General features: G+C 44.2%; 1 protein-coding gene across 5 annotated transcripts in view; it reads right to left on the bottom strand.

Moving 5' to 3' along the window:
• The window catches only part of TNC (tenascin C), a 156,465-nt gene that overhangs the window by 53,579 nt on the left and 85,023 nt on the right, over positions 1–17,863 (bottom strand). For 2 of the 5 annotated variants that reach the window (XM_069609670.1, XM_069609671.1), the window contains exons 11-12: positions 13,142–13,414; positions 10,596–10,868 (exon numbers count right to left, since the gene is read on the bottom strand). The exons of 2 other annotated variants lie outside the window; for them this stretch is intronic. In XM_069609670.1, the coding sequence (XP_069465771.1) occupies positions 10,596–10,868; positions 13,142–13,414 (546 nt within the window). The remainder of the gene's footprint in view (positions 1–10,595; positions 10,869–13,141; positions 13,415–17,863) is intronic. One more of the 5 variants, XM_069609673.1, reaches the window with a different exon arrangement.

The raw sequence follows: 17,863 nt of genomic DNA, 5'->3' as shown, positions 1-17,863 counted from the left end.
GGCTCAGAGCTACAGTGCAAAGGAACTGGAGTGCATCTCAGAGCTCGTAGTCAGTCTGACGACCAAGAGACCAAGCCCTCAAATCTAAACCTGTTTGTCCAGGCTGCTTGGACACGCTCATCATTGCCTTCTTGCTCATGTCTCAAGACATGACCTGAAAGAGTGACCCAGTCTGCTGGGTCTTCCAAGTGACTTTGATAACAGATCCATTCGTTCTAGAAGTAACTAGAAAGTGCTGGAGTTTATTGCAACCCAAGGAATATGTTCATTAGTGAGGCTACTGTTTTATATTTTAGAGGCTACTGTTTGAGAAAGCTACTGATTCTGAACAGAGCCCTGCTGGTGACAAGCCAGCGTAGTCACAGTGCACTGTGCTATTTAATTTGTGCACAGTTTCTTTTGTTTCATTCAATAGACTGCTTGACAGGGCTGTATGTGTCAAGCAATCTATTGAATGAAACAAAAGAAATCCAGCATCTCAGAAATAGCACAGTGCAAATTGACAATGTTTTGTCACCAGCAAAGCTCGGGTTCAAATTCCCTCTTTTTTTACTATCCCGTGTTGGGGATTTGACCCTGAGGCCTGTCTGCTGACAAACCAATGTCACATCACACTGTGCATTTTCAAAGGTGCGCAATTACTTTTGTTTTATTCAATAGACTGCTTGACACATAAAGCCCATTGTACTGTGCTATTTAGTAGATGCTGGATTTCTTTTGTTTCATTTGATAGACTGCTTGACACATAGGCTATTGAATGAAACAAACAAAACCCAACACCTATGGAATAGGAAAGTGCAATGTGACACTGGCTAGTCAGTAGAACCCTGGCTCGATTGATTCTTTGGAAGACTGCCGGGGCTCGGCTGCAGCTAACTCCGGCCCACTTAAAGCCCTTTCTGCAGATAATCTAGTAATGATGTAGGTGCTCTACACTGCAAAGGGTTAATGTCAAGCCAGCAAGCCATGGACAAATGTATGGATATACATATTCATTAATTGACTTGTGTTGTCTACTAGCTCTGCACAGGTGTGAGTCTTCCTGGAGTTACCTGAAACTACAGGGAGGATATACAAAGCATTCCAGGTAGTAGCTCTGCCTTACTCCCTGCTAAACAGAGATGATTCAATACACAAAGAAGTCTCCAGAATCAACTCTGACTTACTCATGAGTTACACCTAGGAAGAGAAGAGTACGTCAGATGTAAGTCGCTGTTACTAACGGTAACTTCTTTGTCAATAGAATAGTTTCTCCCCAACAGTAGCTCAGAGTTGCCCCTTGAAACTTGTTTGTGAATTGGCCACTTCAATATGGTAAATATCACCTATATTTTATGGGACGCAAGGGGTGGTATTTTTCACCAACAGCTTTATTTAGAGCAACCTCAATTGGGGATTCAATGCAAAGTTTGTAAGCAGAGCTCTAACAGAACAGAAACAAAGCAGCAAAAGAAATGATTATTTGGTTACATGATAATACATGTTTAGAAATGAGAAGGAACCTTGATTATTTCTAAAGAAGTGGGCTTGTATGCATTTCTGGATGTTCATGTAGTGTAATCAATTACTATCAAGCCAAGATGTGAGCTCGTCTTATTTGTATGTGTGTTTCTTTGCCAACCGTGTGTTCTGTTTATTCTGTAACAAGATTTGGCCAAGCCAATAGGGTTTTGTTGTGATATGTCAAATGCAGCCTAGGATGCCATAGTTAACTTCATGGCATCACTAAAGGATAGGAATACAGTCCACAACATACTAAGTGATAACAATCATTAAAGTAATTAACACAAAACGTGACATCTGGTGCTCTTTCCATTCAATTCACAGCGGAGGCAACCAATGAAGCTAATGCACAGGTAGAATGTCCCCCTGTCCGACAATCACAATGCCAGAATCATGCAAAAGAGGGCATAGTGCTCAATCAGGTGAATGTGTGTACATACACATTTGCCATCTAACACTAGCCATGCCAATAAATGTAGCTCCACAGGTTGCTGCTTTGTGAGCCAACACTTACGACGTGGTGGCTATTTTGGGTGTTTTTTTTTTTTTTTACATCTATCTCAACAACCAGAAGGCAAAACAAAGGAGGTGTGTCAGAAACCAGCGTCTGCATTTCAGGTCATCTGTCGATGTCCCTTTGGCTATTCTCCACAGTGTTCATACATAGGAATGCTGAACATGCTGTGATGTGCACAAAACAGCAGTGCACGGCTGGATCATATACACAAATCAAGTACTGACATTTGCAAATTCTTTTTTCAAAACAATGTCAATCATAAATGTGTGAATTTCCTAATCATAAAAGAAGCCTTCAGTTCTATGAGCAGCAGCCCTTTAAACCGCAATCTATACATGATAACTACCCACATACAGTATGATACAGGCAACAGCAAAGCGATATCACCAGCTCGCCAACTAACCTCTGAGTAAATTCCACAGGACTGCGGAGATCCTGTGTCCTGAATTGCGCAGCTGCACAGTTTCAAAGGACACTATTCATGAATTTCAAATATAAACTCTGAAATGCATCAATCCAAAAATCGCTCATTGCGAAACTTCCAATATGCTTGTTGGCTGAGTTCTCATTTAAGGTGTGTTTTAATATTAATAAGGTTACTAATAGGCATTCTTAATTTCGCTATTGAGCCAGCTAGTTGGTCTAGCAATCATTGAAAGTATGATTGGCCTGCTAACGTGAACACGAGACCAATATTGAAACTGAACTAAGATACTATTTTACAGAGGAAAACAAAACATCTAAAATTGAGTGTAAACACAATTAATGAAGGGACTATGTGTAATCCTGAATATCTGCAGAAGTGTTGTGTAGAAATGTATACTTGGTTACAATCATTACCTCGTGTTACTAACATCACATAACCCTATATGTGCATAAATTACATCTTTCTTTGCCATATAAGGTGTCGGCCACAACAGTATCTTTAAGTGGTCTTTTCTTTTCTATAACGCCTGTTAGCATAAGTGTTGATATGATTGTTCAACATTGTTTACATGTATTGTTACATACTTATTAAAATATGTTTTTGAAAAGAAATAATTCTGCATCACAGAGGCCATTACCAAGTGGCACTTGGCCCCAATTATAAGGACCAGAGTGAAGCAAGGGCATTTAATGAAAGCCTAGGGGTGTTAAAACTTGATAATGACCTGAGGGGAAACACGTTATTGCAATGATAAGATTGCAGACAATGAGGGTAGAATGTTCGATTCAAAACAAGCAAAGACAAGGGTGACCATTGGAATGTTGGGAGAGAAGACGTGTAGAGGTTGCCTCCAACGGGTCCATTGCTGTGATCACGATTGACACCTGGGGATTCACAAGGTTTGTAAGCTTAAATATCATTCTATTGGTGGACACGATTATATCCAGTGAGACACCGAAGGGCAGCTTGTAATTAGAACAGTGGTCATAGCAGGGGAGTTGCTAGGTCTGGAAAAGACCCAGGGCTATGCTGATGTCGGAACTGTTGGGACTGGGGGCTAGCTAGTCTTTTGGCTGTAGCTCCTGGGATTCTATCTGGGGCTACAACCAAAAGATCAGGGGCTATAGCCCCGTCAGCACCCCCCGCCCCTTGCAACGCCCCTGGGTCATAGGCTTGTAAAGTTGTCTTGCTAACTTTGTTATGTTATGTGCGTACTTATTACGCGCCGGTAGCCCGCGGGCATCAGGGCGCGGGAAACCGAGAAAATCAGAAAACACGGAACACCTCATTAAGATAAGTAGGAAACTTAAGGAAGCGGAGCTCTAGTGCTCATTGAAACAATGAGGTTTTAAGCGATTTCCTAAAGCTCTGATAATTAGCTTCAAGCCGTAATGCCATCGGCAGCTTGTTCCAGAGGTCTACTGCTTTCGCCGGGAAGGATTTGCCTTGCCAAAATACGGATTTAGCCCCAGGTCTGTTCAGCGTGCCCCTGTCGGCTGATCTTAGACATCTTCCAGGAGCATAGAAAGAGAAATGTTTTTTGAAATAGCTAGGGGCCTCTCCATATAGGCATCTGTGAACTATAGTCATAGCCTTGAACCTGACTCTTTCCTCCACTCTTAGCCAGTGTAATGCTCTTCTCCCTGTGGACACATGTTCTCTATTATTTATGTTTTTGACTATGCGAACTGCGTCATTTTGTATGACTTGGCACTTTTGAATCTCCCTTTTTGTAGCCCCTAGCAGGAGAGCATTGCCATAGTCAAGTCGCGACAGGATGATGGCCCTAGCGATAGTTGCAGCTTTGACTTCATTAATGAAGGGTCTTATTGCTCTCATAAGTCGTAGATAGTAGGTGTTGTTTTTCTGCAGGTATCTTACCTGTACCTCTGCGCCCACTGAGGCCTCTACCATCATCCCGAGAGTTTTAACATGTGGCAACACCGGGATGTTAGCGTCCTTGATGGTGAAGGACTTGTATTCATTCCCTAGTTTACATCTGGCCTGTCGCGTGCCGAAAATCAGCAGCTCTGTTTTGGTATTATTTAAACACATCCAGTGATGTTGCATCCAGTGGTCAATGATGTTATAAACCTCTGAGATTTTAGCACTATCAGTGGTGTAATCACCAGTGAGTTCAAAGATGAGCTGCGTATCATCAGCGTAATTAGTAAAGAAAACGCCGATGTGTTCCAGGAGTTCGCAGAGACTTCTCAGATATAGATTAAACAAGAGAGGTGACAGGCTAGCTCCCTGCGGTACTCCGTAATGGATGAGGGCGGCCTTGGAGAAATTATCACCCCAATGTATTCTAGCGCTCCGATCTTTGAGAAAGGATGACAGCCAAGCCAAAGCCTTGGGGGAACAACCAACAATGTTGGCCAGTGCCTCCTGAAGGAGCTGGTGATCCACCAAATCAAAGGCCGCGCTTAGATCGAGAAGCATGAGAACCCCTGTTTTGCCTTTATCTCTCAGGCCTAACATGTGCGACTGAAGGTCCAGCATAGCAGATTCAGTGCTATGGGCGGCCCTAAAACCTGATTGTTGATTGTGCAACAGCTTCAAGTCTTCCACATGTTTTTGCAGTTGGTTTGTGGCCACTTTATCTAGCACCTTCAAAATAAAGTTTGAGTTAGTGATGGGCCGTAAGTTCCCAGGATCTTTGGGGTCCAATCCTGCTTTTTTAACTAGTGGGGTAATAGTTACCTCCTTGATGTCCTTAGGAACCACCCCTTCACTGAAAGATGCATTTACAATCTTCGTTAAAACCGGTAGGAAGAGTTCTTTGTGTTCCAAAATAATTTTAGTAGGCAGAATATTCTCTGCACACGATGTCGGTTTCATCTTGGCTAGGACCTTACATAAATCCTCCTCTGATATGGGTAGGAACTTAAAACTCCCATTTGCTTCCGCATTAGTAGCTGCGGCTTGGATGACAGGTCTGTCATTATCGGTTCTAGCTGTAATAATATTGTTTCTAGCCTTTTGGATCTTATTAGCAAAAGCTTAAATATCATTCTATCACATCACCACAGGTCCACTGATAATCCATCACATGTGCTCCACACATGTGATCTCTATCAATTAAGACCACCTGTTTACTGTCCTACCTCAACCCCTTATCAGCCTCACCTTGAATATCCCCGTCCTCTGTCTCCTAATCTCTTGTAACCATAAACACAGTCCTTTCATTGCCACCTGTGTGTTAGCTGGTTAAGACAATGTGTGTATGTGACACCCTTCCTGGCTGTGCCGTCCATGATTCCGAACATAGGCATGTGCAGGGAGTGGCCTGGCATGGCACATGCTACCTACCCCATGTATCTGATTGGCCACCCAGGACCCCAGGAGGGACCCCAATTATCCTTAAGAAAGAGAGAGAGAGAGAGAGAGAGAGAGAGAGAGAGAGAGAGATAGAGTGAGTTTGTGTGTGTGTGTGTGTGTGTGTGTGTGTGTGTGTGTGCGCGCGCGCACGAAAAGCGTGAATGAGCACACGCTTGTATGTACTTCATGATGCCCCTCCATAAGTTGGTGCCTCACTTGGGGCACCCAGTCAAAAGAGTCTGGACACTCCACTTGTTCCGAAAGCAAGACAACGAATGCCTGTGCCTGCTCTATGTTTATTTGTTTCTGTATAGTTGGAATCCCATCCTACACAAGCTCCTCTTGTGCTATTCGCCACTTGTTATTAAAGGGTGCTGAGATGATGCAGTCAGGTTAGGTGCGAAGGATATCATTGGCCCTCATACTGCAGGGTTTCAATTAGTGACATGCCATCAGGCTCCAGGCTTCAGAGCACCAAGTCCCCACATGCTGGTCTTCTTTGCTGGAGCCCCTGAAGACGTATCAGAGGTAAGAATAGGGGATGGGTGGAGAGCAGTGCATTCGCGGTGGATGAATCGTGCTGTTTGAGGATGCTTGATGGAAGAGAGGAAAAAGCCTCCCTTTGAGGGAGGGGAGGAAGAAGGGGGTTACCTGTTACAGCCACTGTAGCTAAGCGCTCGCTCTGATGCCCCGCGACAAAGCCGTACAAGTTAACATCATAGCCAATGCCGGTAATTAAGCCTGTTAGGGTCACGCTCCGCTGGGCTCCTGTCAGCTGGTAGTCCTGGGGGCTCAGCAGTCTGCCAGAGTCTGCCACGGTTAATACAAAGCCATCAAAGGCAGTGTCCTGCGCTGCCCAAGACACTTGGAACCTATGAGGGCCTATGCCAGAAATGGTCAGGTTTTCCAGTGGGGACATGGCGTCGAGAAGAATGGAAGGTAAATAATAAGTGTGAAATTGCAAAGCAGTGATAAGGTCTCTTGTCCCATCCCACACTACCTGCAGATCCCAGTCTGACTTCTCTATGTCCCAGCCTTTGCCTTGTGAAACACGAATTGCTTTCTGTATCTGGGAAGACTCCAGAATGGCCTTCGTTTCAGAGTCCTGCCATGTGAGAGAAAAGGTCTGACACAGCAGTCACACTTCACATCTGTTGGTTGTGAACTCATCATCGGTTGTTTAGGAGATTATCCTATACTGGTCAACAACTGAAGGTGATTGAGTAGAAATCTGTGCATGTGATGCGGAAAAAGGCTTGTGGAGGCACGTTAACATTTTATCAGTTAATAAGCCCAGTTACAATGGGTGAGTATTTTTGAAGAACAAACACTCAAAGTGCAAAGAAGGTGGGCTGATCACTAAACACATGCATTTTCATCCCTACTCAACACTACTTGGCAGCCCCCAGCGTGCACCTAGTCGCTCACGATTTAGAGCCTGCATATATTTATTTCTCTGACTTTTCTTCTCAAATAAATTGATGAAGTCTACAGTTAAGCAATGCCACAGGGTGCTTTGAAAGAGTATCTGCTTCCTGTATAAGCACCTTACAAGTGAACAATAAATAAATAAATAAGAAACGTTTCCTGCATCCTTTGTAATTTGGACAAATGAAATATATAATAAAAGGATGGCATTATTTTAAGCAAAATTGGAATGTAAGAGGAGATGCTTGCACCATCAAATATAAAAACCATCATTTCACGTTGGCGCATGGTACTGGGAAGTGCAGTTTTAAGCAGGGCTGGATGGAATGTATGCACGTGTAAGGAAAGTGCTGACCTTATTAAAACCATGGAAGTCTTTACTGGGTCCAACAATAAGAGCACGGTACAGAAGCTCGGTCCCTTTGGAGCATAGAGCCTGAATTAGTAAAGGCATTCCTCACTATCACCGACAGTGCCAGGTAGTAAGCGGTTATGGTCCTCTATGATAAATGAAGCACACCTGCAAGTGGTGGCCCTGTTTCCATTGGCTGAGGAGCAATATTGATTGGACCATAGTTCTGGGGCATGTCCACTGTGTTCACATCTCCACAGAGGAGCAGTGTGAACAAGGCTGTGTTCATGAGACCTCTGAGATCCAAGCCCTGACCTTGCGATGCTTTAGATCATCGTTTCTACCAAGTCATGGAGTGGAATGTACACCCGGGCCAGATTACAGAACCTTTGCACCGGTACAAGTGCAAAGTTGCACAGTACTAGCACTAGAGCAAAGTTTGCCCGATTCCTAAACACACTTGCACATATTAGAAAACTATTGCACAATGACATGTGCAGTTTGGCATTTTATAGCACTATGGCAAAAATGTACCTAGTACAAAACAGCTGCATCTTTGCACCTGCTCAAAGTTTGCCCTACTACTAATACCGAATGGCATTAGCACTAGGGCAAACTTGGCCCAGGTACAAAAATGCATCGGAAATGTATCTTTTTTGCTCCAGGGCCATGTTTGCCCTGGTACTTATACCATAGCAGACTGCATGTTTCATTGTGCAATGGTTTTCTAATATGTCCCAGTGTTTTTAGAAATAGAGAAAACGTTGCCCCCGTGCTAAAACCGTACAACTTTGCACCTGCGCGAGTGTAAAGTTTCTGTAACCTGGCCCCAGATGGCAAGGTTCAGTTGCTGCTTTGCTAGGCTTGTCTCATTGATGGTGACACATTTTGGTCACATGTAATGTCGGATGATTTAGCTGGGACTTGCCATTTGGGTGGTTACTTGGTACTCGGGATGAGAGTTACTGGGCTAAATACTGCTAATGTGTTGCTTGTGGTTGCTTTGCTAGCAGAGGTTAGGAGTACTTTGTGGACCTTAGCCTTGGTGTTTACCCTAAATCCTTGGTGATAGACTGTGTAACCTGGCAGTCCTTCCTGGTGACGGAGCAAGTGGGGGGTTGTATACGACGTTCAGAGCACCTTTCATATCCGGATGCTCCCACCGATTGCCTCCAAAAGTACTGATTTGATATTGAGATTTGTGCCCCATAAAGGAACTTTCACCCTCTTGGGCAGCAAAATGTGGGTCCGGCACTGATCGTTCGTTCTGAGGGCCATGGAGCTCTCCTGATTGCTCTATGCCAAAAATGTAACTTAACTACTAATTATGACCTCAGCCCAGTGCTGAAAATGTTACTTAACTATTGATTATGACCTCTGCCTCATCCGTAAATTGCAACTTACCTACTGATTATGACCCCTATGCTCTATGCCAAAAATTTTACTTAACTACTGATTATGACCTTAGCCTCATGCTGAAAATGTAACTTAACTATGGATTATGACCTCAGCCCAGTGCTGAAAAATGTAACTTAACTATTGATTATGACCTCAGCCTCATGCTGAAGATGTAACTTAACCACTGATTATGACCTCATCCTCATGCTGAAAATGTAACCTACCTGCAACTGCATCTACTGTAACTAGTGCCTAGATGCCTCAGGGTTTTGTGCATAAAATAAACTAAATAAAAGACAGGCTGGCATTGATGATAACAGCTGGCCGTACAGATGCCCGGCTGTTAATTTCACAAGAGGCTGAGGTAATAGTGAGAGTAACTTGGTCCCCTGTTAAGACTACACATTAAAATAAGAGGCAGCATGGAGGGCTGAAGAGGACGCATACTAGATGACTAGAGCCGAGAAATGTTGGGGAGTGATGGTTAAAGTGGGTTGCTATGAACCTGGTTGTCTACTTGCTAAGGATGATTGTTTTCTCCTGTTAATATCATATATGAAGTGTTACATAAAACACAATGCCCATTAAGTAACAGAGTTTGATCTCACATATTTCATAAACCCTGAAGGACTGTAGGGGATCAGAATGGGTATTTTATCATCTGAACATCATTTGCTAAACTATACATAAGTGCCAGGTGATGTTCTTTAGTTGTGTAGCATGTGCTGACATGAGTTGTGCTTTGCATATACTGTTATGCTCCTGGCATTTTCTATAACTACACAAGCATCAGAGAATTGCTGCTGCCACACCACATCCCAGCTATTGTTCAATTTGTTATGATGCTGTCCTTTAATACCACTCAAGGTTTTGTCTGTGTCACTACACACCAACAGATGTGGCATTTATTGTGTCTGATATGAACTGTGCATTCGAATCATCTCAAAATGAACTAATCTTGAGTGTCATTTTCTGGATATAAAAAGGCTCCCCAACTGTCCTTGTTTGAATTGCCCAAAATAATACGGTTTGTCCTAGAAAACGGGTCTGCAACCTTTGGATCGCTAGATGCTTTGGATTACAACTCGCATCAGCCCTAGCCAACATAGTCAATGGTGAGGGTTTATGGGAGTTTTAGTCCAAACAATCTGCAGAGCCACAGGTTGCAGAACCCTGAATGTTGAGTTGGCAGATTGCATTAGTGCGAAAAGCCCATAAGCAGTGCAGCACATAGAGTCATGTGACACCTAGCAACCTCTGAAAAACCTTCTTGAGGATATTGCAAGATCTTCACAACCGTGATTTTTGGGTGATCTCTCATACAATCGCTACAACCTACAACCTGGTAGCCCCCTTCTATTGTTCAGCACTTCGCTGCTTCTCAAGGCAGTGGGTGTGTTCTGCAAAACACTCACACATAAATTCAATAAAACTAGAACATCAGCTGTTGAGGTGTGCTGGAGTGAAAATGGTTATGACCTCTGCTTTTCCAATCCCTGAAAAGTAATTTAGATCATTATCAGGCAAATGAAGCACCTTTAAAACAGGCACAACAGTACGGTCTGTAAGAACTTGCAGAGGGAAGATAAAAACATAGTTAAGTCCTGTAAAGAAGACAGAGGTTAGCAAATTGAAGAGGAATATACCTGTAGTGACGGAAGTGCTTATGGCCTGTGTGCGGACGCCATGTAGGATCCCATAGAGGTAGACAACGTAATCAGTGTTTGGTAAAAGCCCTGAGATAGAGGTGGCCCTTACAGTGCCCGTGACGTTGGAAACGGCGGGCTCCAGTAACCTGTTAGAGTCAATCACTTCTATGACAAAATTCTCAAATGCTCCCTCGGTGGCGGTCCAGGACAAGTGGAAGCTTTGGGGGGTAACATGGTTAACTGTTAGATCAACCACCTCGGGCTCTTCCGCTGCAAATGGAGAAGTGTAGTCAAAAGGAAAAGTTAAACCTGAGTAAAACCAGCAACACGCATTCAGCACAGGCAGCAGAACTCACAGTCAGATCTGGGAAGCAAGCGGACAAAATGAAATCCAGGAAAAGAAAGAAAAAAAGTGTCGACTGAAGCCACAGCAGCAGCAAAAGGTGAAGCAGTTACTCAACATATGGCGAAACGATATAGCGTGAAGGGCCTGCCCATGCTTTTAAGCAGCACTGCCATGCTACGTGGATGAGCAGCTTGTTTCCATTACTGCTCATGCGTCCTGTGATGCTCACGTGGTGGATGTCAACATTACCCCTGCTCATACCTAGCCCTGCCATGCATGTATTGCTAGAACTATGATACAGTGGAAGTTGACTTAAACCCCATCAATATTGAGAGATGTGGGTCTGCTGAATTCCTGCTAACAGTAAGGACGCAATTACTTTAATGCATCTTTTTAGGGCAGGAAGGGTTAAACTTGCTTTGACTTTCTTGGTCAATCCATTGGCGGCATCATCGTCGTGCTCGCAAAACACACACAGCTCTTCATTTCAATTATAAAGTGATTTGAATTTTGGCATCCCTTCAGACATTCAGTGGATGCTCGGAATGGATTTACAAGATGACAACTGGGAATATTTGTATCCACAGGTATGGGGAGTATAATTGGCAATTTTACGATGGAAGCCCAACTAGAAACGAAAGCAGAGAATACCTGAAGTAGCCCTGAGGCTCATCAGCACATCTCATCATGTGGCTTCCTTAGTTTGACTGCAGGGCCAAGGTGGCTTTAAATGAGGCAAGACCAAGGTTGGTCCTCAGAACAAACATGCTTATGAGGCCTTTTCCACTCCTTCAGCAGAACCAATGGGAGGAGCAAATCAGAGAGGAAATGACGTGTCTTTAATGATTCTGCTAGATGTGATTCCTGACATCATCTGTGTGGGTCTGTCTTCCTACACTAGATTGCAAGCCCAGACCAATGGTGCTGCTAACCTGTGGTATGATCTCACAGCTCTAACGCATAGAACAATGCTCTTAAGAAGCATTCTTCATCGCATCTGGTAGAAAGAGTATCCCTTGGAACCCCAACATATAACAAAACAATGCTTTGTCTTTTGTGCTGTTCCCAGCCTTAAAATGCGGAAGCTGTCGAGCTCCTGACTCCCAATATTTCATGGAATTCACCTACTCCCAACATGTTATGCATGGAACAATTCAACTTACCTTCACATGTTTATTCATGGAAGGCTATGGCTTGCTCGTTCCACTAAAGCTCTGTTTTCATGACCCTGTTATAGGGTAACTTCCTTCTACCACCCAGCAATGACCATTGTCAGCCCTTCATGGGCAACACAATGTGTGAAAACCCTTGTTATCGTATCCGTAATATATGTGAAAACAGCTCTAACACTGTCAGTCCAAGTCAAGGTATGGGCTGATTTGACACATTGGCAGTTTTCCTCACTATAGATTCTATAAGAGGCCAGCACAGAGAACTCTGGTGAAGAAATTCATCTTCTCCTTCATGCCAATCAGCCATAAAAGCAAGGGACTACTGAATTCCCATCAGACTGTTCCCAGTCTACAGGCAACACTACACAGGAACGTTGTGTATTTAGTTTGAATCAGGGCGGATATTGCCTATTGAATGGGCCTGCAACATTTCTCTGACCATATATTTCGGACTACTACTCCCATTGACCAGGCGGAAGCATGGGAGTTGTAGTCCCAAACAGCTGTAGAGCCACATGTTGCCACATGTTGAAGAATCCTGACCTATTGCCTGGTTTGATCATTTGTTCAAGCAGAGGCGGTGAAGATGCCATCTACGCATGCATGAAGCATTAGGCTCTCTCTCAGGCATAGTGGCTACAGGCAGAAGGTGCCAATGTTGGCAGAGGATGGGATCAAATTGTTGCTCACTCCCGGAGGTTATGTCTCCAGGTCACGTGCTGAGGGACATGGGTTGTTTTGGGGAAAGAGACTGGCCATTCCACTAAGCATTGGTTCTTACCTATGAACCCCTTTTTCTGGGGATATAACAATGCACTATAAATCTCGAACACCTGTGCCAGACCACAATAGGATGCAGCAAAAAGACCAAAAAGCGAAGCAGGTGATCATTGTGAAGCAGCATTTAAAGGCAAAGTGACCCTGCAAGAAGAAAATGCTGTGAATGGAGAATGTGTCCTGCCGGGAGTGGAAGCAGAGTCAAAGCAGTATCCGTGCTACATCTCTGAGCGTGCTGATGAAGATACCTGTGGTGACCTCCGAATAAAGAGGCTTAGTCTTGAAACCCCGCAGCACACCATACACGGTAACCTCATAAGGCGTGGCGGGTTTCAGCCCAGGCACCTCCACAGAGCGTTTCCCCCCGGCAACGTTGAGATCTATAGGCTGGTCTTGGTTGTCGGCATCCTGAACCCGAATTACAAACTTTTCATAGTCCCCATCCGCCACAGTCCAGGAGAGTTTGAAAGAATCCCAGCTCACTGCGGGCACCTGTAGGCTGCCCAACTCAGGCTCTGTTGCTGGGTAAGGATAGAGAGGGTCCGTCAGTCGCCGCAAACATAAGAAAGCATCAGGCTGAGCTCCGGCAAGGAATTAAGGATGTGGTGTAGACCATTAAACTTGCATGTTACGCTGCACACTTTGAAATATGTCCCAGTAAATGTGGCTGACACACTGAGGTTCTATCACATGACCAGGTGACTATATGGACATTGGGATCAGATCTTAAAATTACCATACCAACATTTCGATTAACATAACATGTTTCAATGAGTAGTTCCTCCCTAACACATACTTCCACACACCTTCCACTCCCCGGGTAACGTGAGACTGGATGATCTACCCTCCCCCCTACCACTCCTCCATTTCCTTCCCTGGTTGTTTGTCGATCATTTGCTGCCAAATTGCCTCACTCCTCCATTGTTGACTACCCGCTCCCTTGTATTGGTCCCTTGCCGATCTGCTTTCATCACTGTTTACTTTCCGCTATGACCTTCAAAGTGTTACATTGCTTCTCGAAGCTCGGTCAATAATAATAATAATAATAATAATAATAATAATAATAATAATAATAATAATAATAATAATAATAATAATAATAATATGCCATGCCATGGGTGATGGGTAAACTACGTTTGGTCTGATAACTAATTCGCAGGTAGGGCATAGTTAAATTCCCTCTCATATTGGAATGCTCCATGAAGAAATTCACTCCAGAAACTGTGAAAAACACTATGGCATTCCTATTGTTTACATTGCCTGAGTCATTATGTTTTAATATACATTTTGATAGCAAAATGAAAAATTGCATTGTAGCACTGCCTTTGATGATCTATGAAGTAGTGCAGTGTACCCTTTTATTGTAGGCATATTAATCATATAGACTGGATAATGCCTTGAGACTTGGTGAATAATTATTCCAGTAATGTATATTTTTTTTCCAAGCTAGGTGTACATCCTTGTTAATGCACTTTTGACCTACGGGACTTTAAGGCTACGTTTAAATGCTTACATGACAACTGACTCATGGTCTTCATCGGCCTGACCTAAAAAATGACTGCTATATTTTTAGTTTGACCCTGCACAGTACTGCTAAAGGGGCACAAGAGCATGAAATGCAACCTAAAGGCACATCTTCAAGAGAACTAGGTCCTTGGTGTGGTGTGTCGCCCCTTTAACTGTGGCGTGTTGCCCCTTTAAGAACACAAGCCATGACCTGGTGCAGGTGACACCTAGGAAGCAGCAACCCTATGTCTGTGCATTTCTTTATGGTGTGCTTACCGTGTGACCACGGCCTGTGTTGGAGCCCCGGCCTGTGTGATCACCAGCATTGGTGTCAGGTCGGGTGATCCCGGGCAACCCGCTGCGTGATCGCAGCCTTTCTGTCTAGCCGAGTAATCTCGATATCTAGTTTGTCCCGAGAGTTGGATACCACAGGGCATTTAGAGTTCCCTCTAATAGGGTTATTGGAAATTAAACTTGGAAATGGCTGGAAAGAGTCTGGGCGGTTGTGTGATCGCGTGGGCAGTCTCTCTTTTTTATTGTATTTATTTGCATTTTTAAAGCGCTCACACAGCCCGCTGGCATCCAGGCGCTGTTACAGGAATATGTCTGTTAGTTACGTATTTATAACACGCGTAATATACCCAGAGGTTTATAAGCGCGGACCCGGGGATCCAACCTGTGTTGCATCATGTCGTCGTGATTCCAAGGCAAGCACGTGCCGATGAGCTATCCTCCCGCTATCCTTCTGTGATTCTCTTCTAGCACCAGGCACAGAGGCAAGACGCGTCAGTGAATCAGAGAATGCATGCAGTGGGTGCTGCGGAGACCCAGGGCTCACTCGGGATTCCATTCACCAGAAGGAAGTGGTCAATATGAACTGATAAATGCTGTGCTAAATACACAGGGCAGGCCCCAGCAACCAGCAATGGCGTTACAAAATGTCAGCCACCATTCTCCCATTGATTTGCATGAATCTAACCTGGATTACGTAAATCACTGTAAACCTACGTAAATCACACAATTACGTAAGTATCGGAATGAACACCGCACACAGCATGGCGAATGTGCACACCATTGTAGAGTTCCCTCATTCAGGCAGAAACACACAACACCTGTGCAGATCCAAACAATGGTGCAACCTTTGGTTATGTCGGGGTGCATTGAATTATGCGGAGGCTGAGAAAATCCACCCAAACGTGTTTCGTGAGGATGCTCTCTACTTAACTACAAATCCGAACGATGCCCACATTGTGAGGCAGGTGGCGATGATTGTTGGTGATTGTGTATTATGTGCCCTGCCAGTATGGCCTTAAGGGTGCCTTGATCTCAAACGTGCAACTAAACCATAGTGATAGGGCACAGCTATTTCAAGCCAGTGTCTCATTAACAGCATTTTAGATTGGTGCACACACTAGAAAAAACATATTAAATAAACAAACTGTAAAAACGGAGATGTGATCGCAAAGTGGGAGATATCATGTTATTTTTATATTGTATTTTTTTGTTAAAGCTCGTGTAGAGAGAACACCCTAATCCTGCTCTTGTGCTTGTCTTTGTTTCGAAGCTTCCTGGCGCCCTCTTCTTTCATTCTCGTCTACCCCTGTTGGATATCTGCGAGTGGAAACTAACAAAGCGCCAGGACAGTGCCATAAGTCTACTTCAACATCTTCTCTGCTCATGCCCTTCAAGGTCAGATGCTTTCTCTGCTGAGTGACAGCGCAAAGTGCACGCTTCACAAATACCACTTGTCTTGCTGGGCAACCTAGCAATCTAGAGTGACCTTTGAGATTTGACCTCACTGCTTTGAGCATAGCTCAAAGAATGCAACAGTGGGGTCGTTTGGCAGGAATAGCCGAGTAACGTAGGGGTGCACATGATTTGTATTCTGTCTTGGGGTTAGGGAAAAACAGCTGTTGTCTTGCCGCAGTGGACCACTTGCGTTGGTGGCGCTATGTATGTGAGCACGAGCGGAGTTGCCGCAGAGGCGTGCACGCTAGTGGAGTGAGATGAGGGCCACGGTTCATGCAACTTTCAGCGCGGTTCAATGTAACTTTGCACTGCCAACAAACACCCTGATTCACAGAGTGGTGCCAAGTGTATTTTTGGGGAGCAAAGTCACTTTGCAGTGCATAAGTACTTTGTACCGCGCTAAATGGATGGTGCAAAGAGTACTTTTGCAGTGCAAAATGACTTTGCTCTGACAAAATACAATTTTCAACGCTCAGTGAATCAGGGTGTTTGTTGGCAGTGCAGTCACTTTGCACTGGTGCAAACTCACTTTGCACCACACTACAATGTCCATGAATTGAGCCCTTTGTGTTTATTTGTTGAATGGACTTGTCTTTATTAGGCTTTATTACACTGCTCCTGTTCCAAAATGTATTGTGTGGATGTTAGATTGTTACATCTGGGGGCACCGTTAAGCCACACTGAAACAAAACCTCAAAATGTAGACTTAAAGGACAAAGGGCATCATTACAAGCTTGCCGGTAAATCCGCCAGAATACCAGCAAACGGAATTGCCGTTGACGGCACTTGGTCTCGCGGAATGACCGGCAGATTACAAGTGCCAATAAGGGCGGTAAACCCTGCTTCCATGGAGTGCCACAGGACTACATGGCGGGATGTTGCCTATATTGCCGGCCGTGCCAGTAATAAAGTCTGTTTTTTTCTGGTAGGGGGCAGATTTATCTCTGGCTCTTAGCTGGAGGTAAATCCTTAACCCCTACCTGCCACGTTGTAGTTGGCCGGTCCGGTAAAGGCCCTTAAGGATTGAAGAAATGAGACAGCAAATAGTTTAAGGATGCAGTCCTAGAACTGTGAAAGGACACAGCAGAGAAGAACAGAAGTGTGAGTAAAGCACCCTGTGGAAAGGGAGAGAGGACATGTTCAAACCTTCAACAAAGGAACCATTTGGGGATTTTGTCGGGGGCTGCAAGATATACCCAATTACTGCCACAACACAGTAGGGAACCCTGGAGGTGGGTTTTGTACCATGCAACCTCAGGCTTCAGGAAGAGTTGAAGGGAATTGTTGAACCCACCATTGAGGACCTACCAAAGCACATGCACAGTCGCCAATTCGAAAGTTTCTTTCAGAATTCATCCTTCTCGAACCCATGGTTGGGAGAAAGAAAATGTTGGTAAATAAAATATATGATATATGTGCAGGTTGGGAATGGGCTTAGTAAGCAAAAACAAAGGGGGCTAGGGGGGATCAGGGTGTACAGGGAAAGAATGGAAGACCTGCACAGAGAATGACGAGCAGGGCATGGGCGTGAAATCTCCCCTTTATAGAAAAGGGCTACACAAATGATTCTAAAAAAAACGAAAAGCAAAAGGAAGGACGAACAATCCTATTCTCATTAAAGGGCAATCGAATGTATAACCTTCAAAAGACATTAAAGATGAAAGGCTGAAACATGACTTTGGGGGGACAATATAGAACAGAGTGACAGAGCACAC

The sequence above is a fragment of the Ambystoma mexicanum genome, chromosome 8 (genome assembly GCF_040938575.1).
Source record: "Ambystoma mexicanum isolate Mex_15411 chromosome 8, UKY_AmexF1_1, whole genome shotgun sequence".
Taxonomy (NCBI): Eukaryota; Metazoa; Chordata; class Amphibia; order Caudata; family Ambystomatidae; genus Ambystoma; species Ambystoma mexicanum.
Note: the sequence above shows the minus strand (reverse complement) of the source record. Positions and strands in the feature narration are given on the sequence as shown.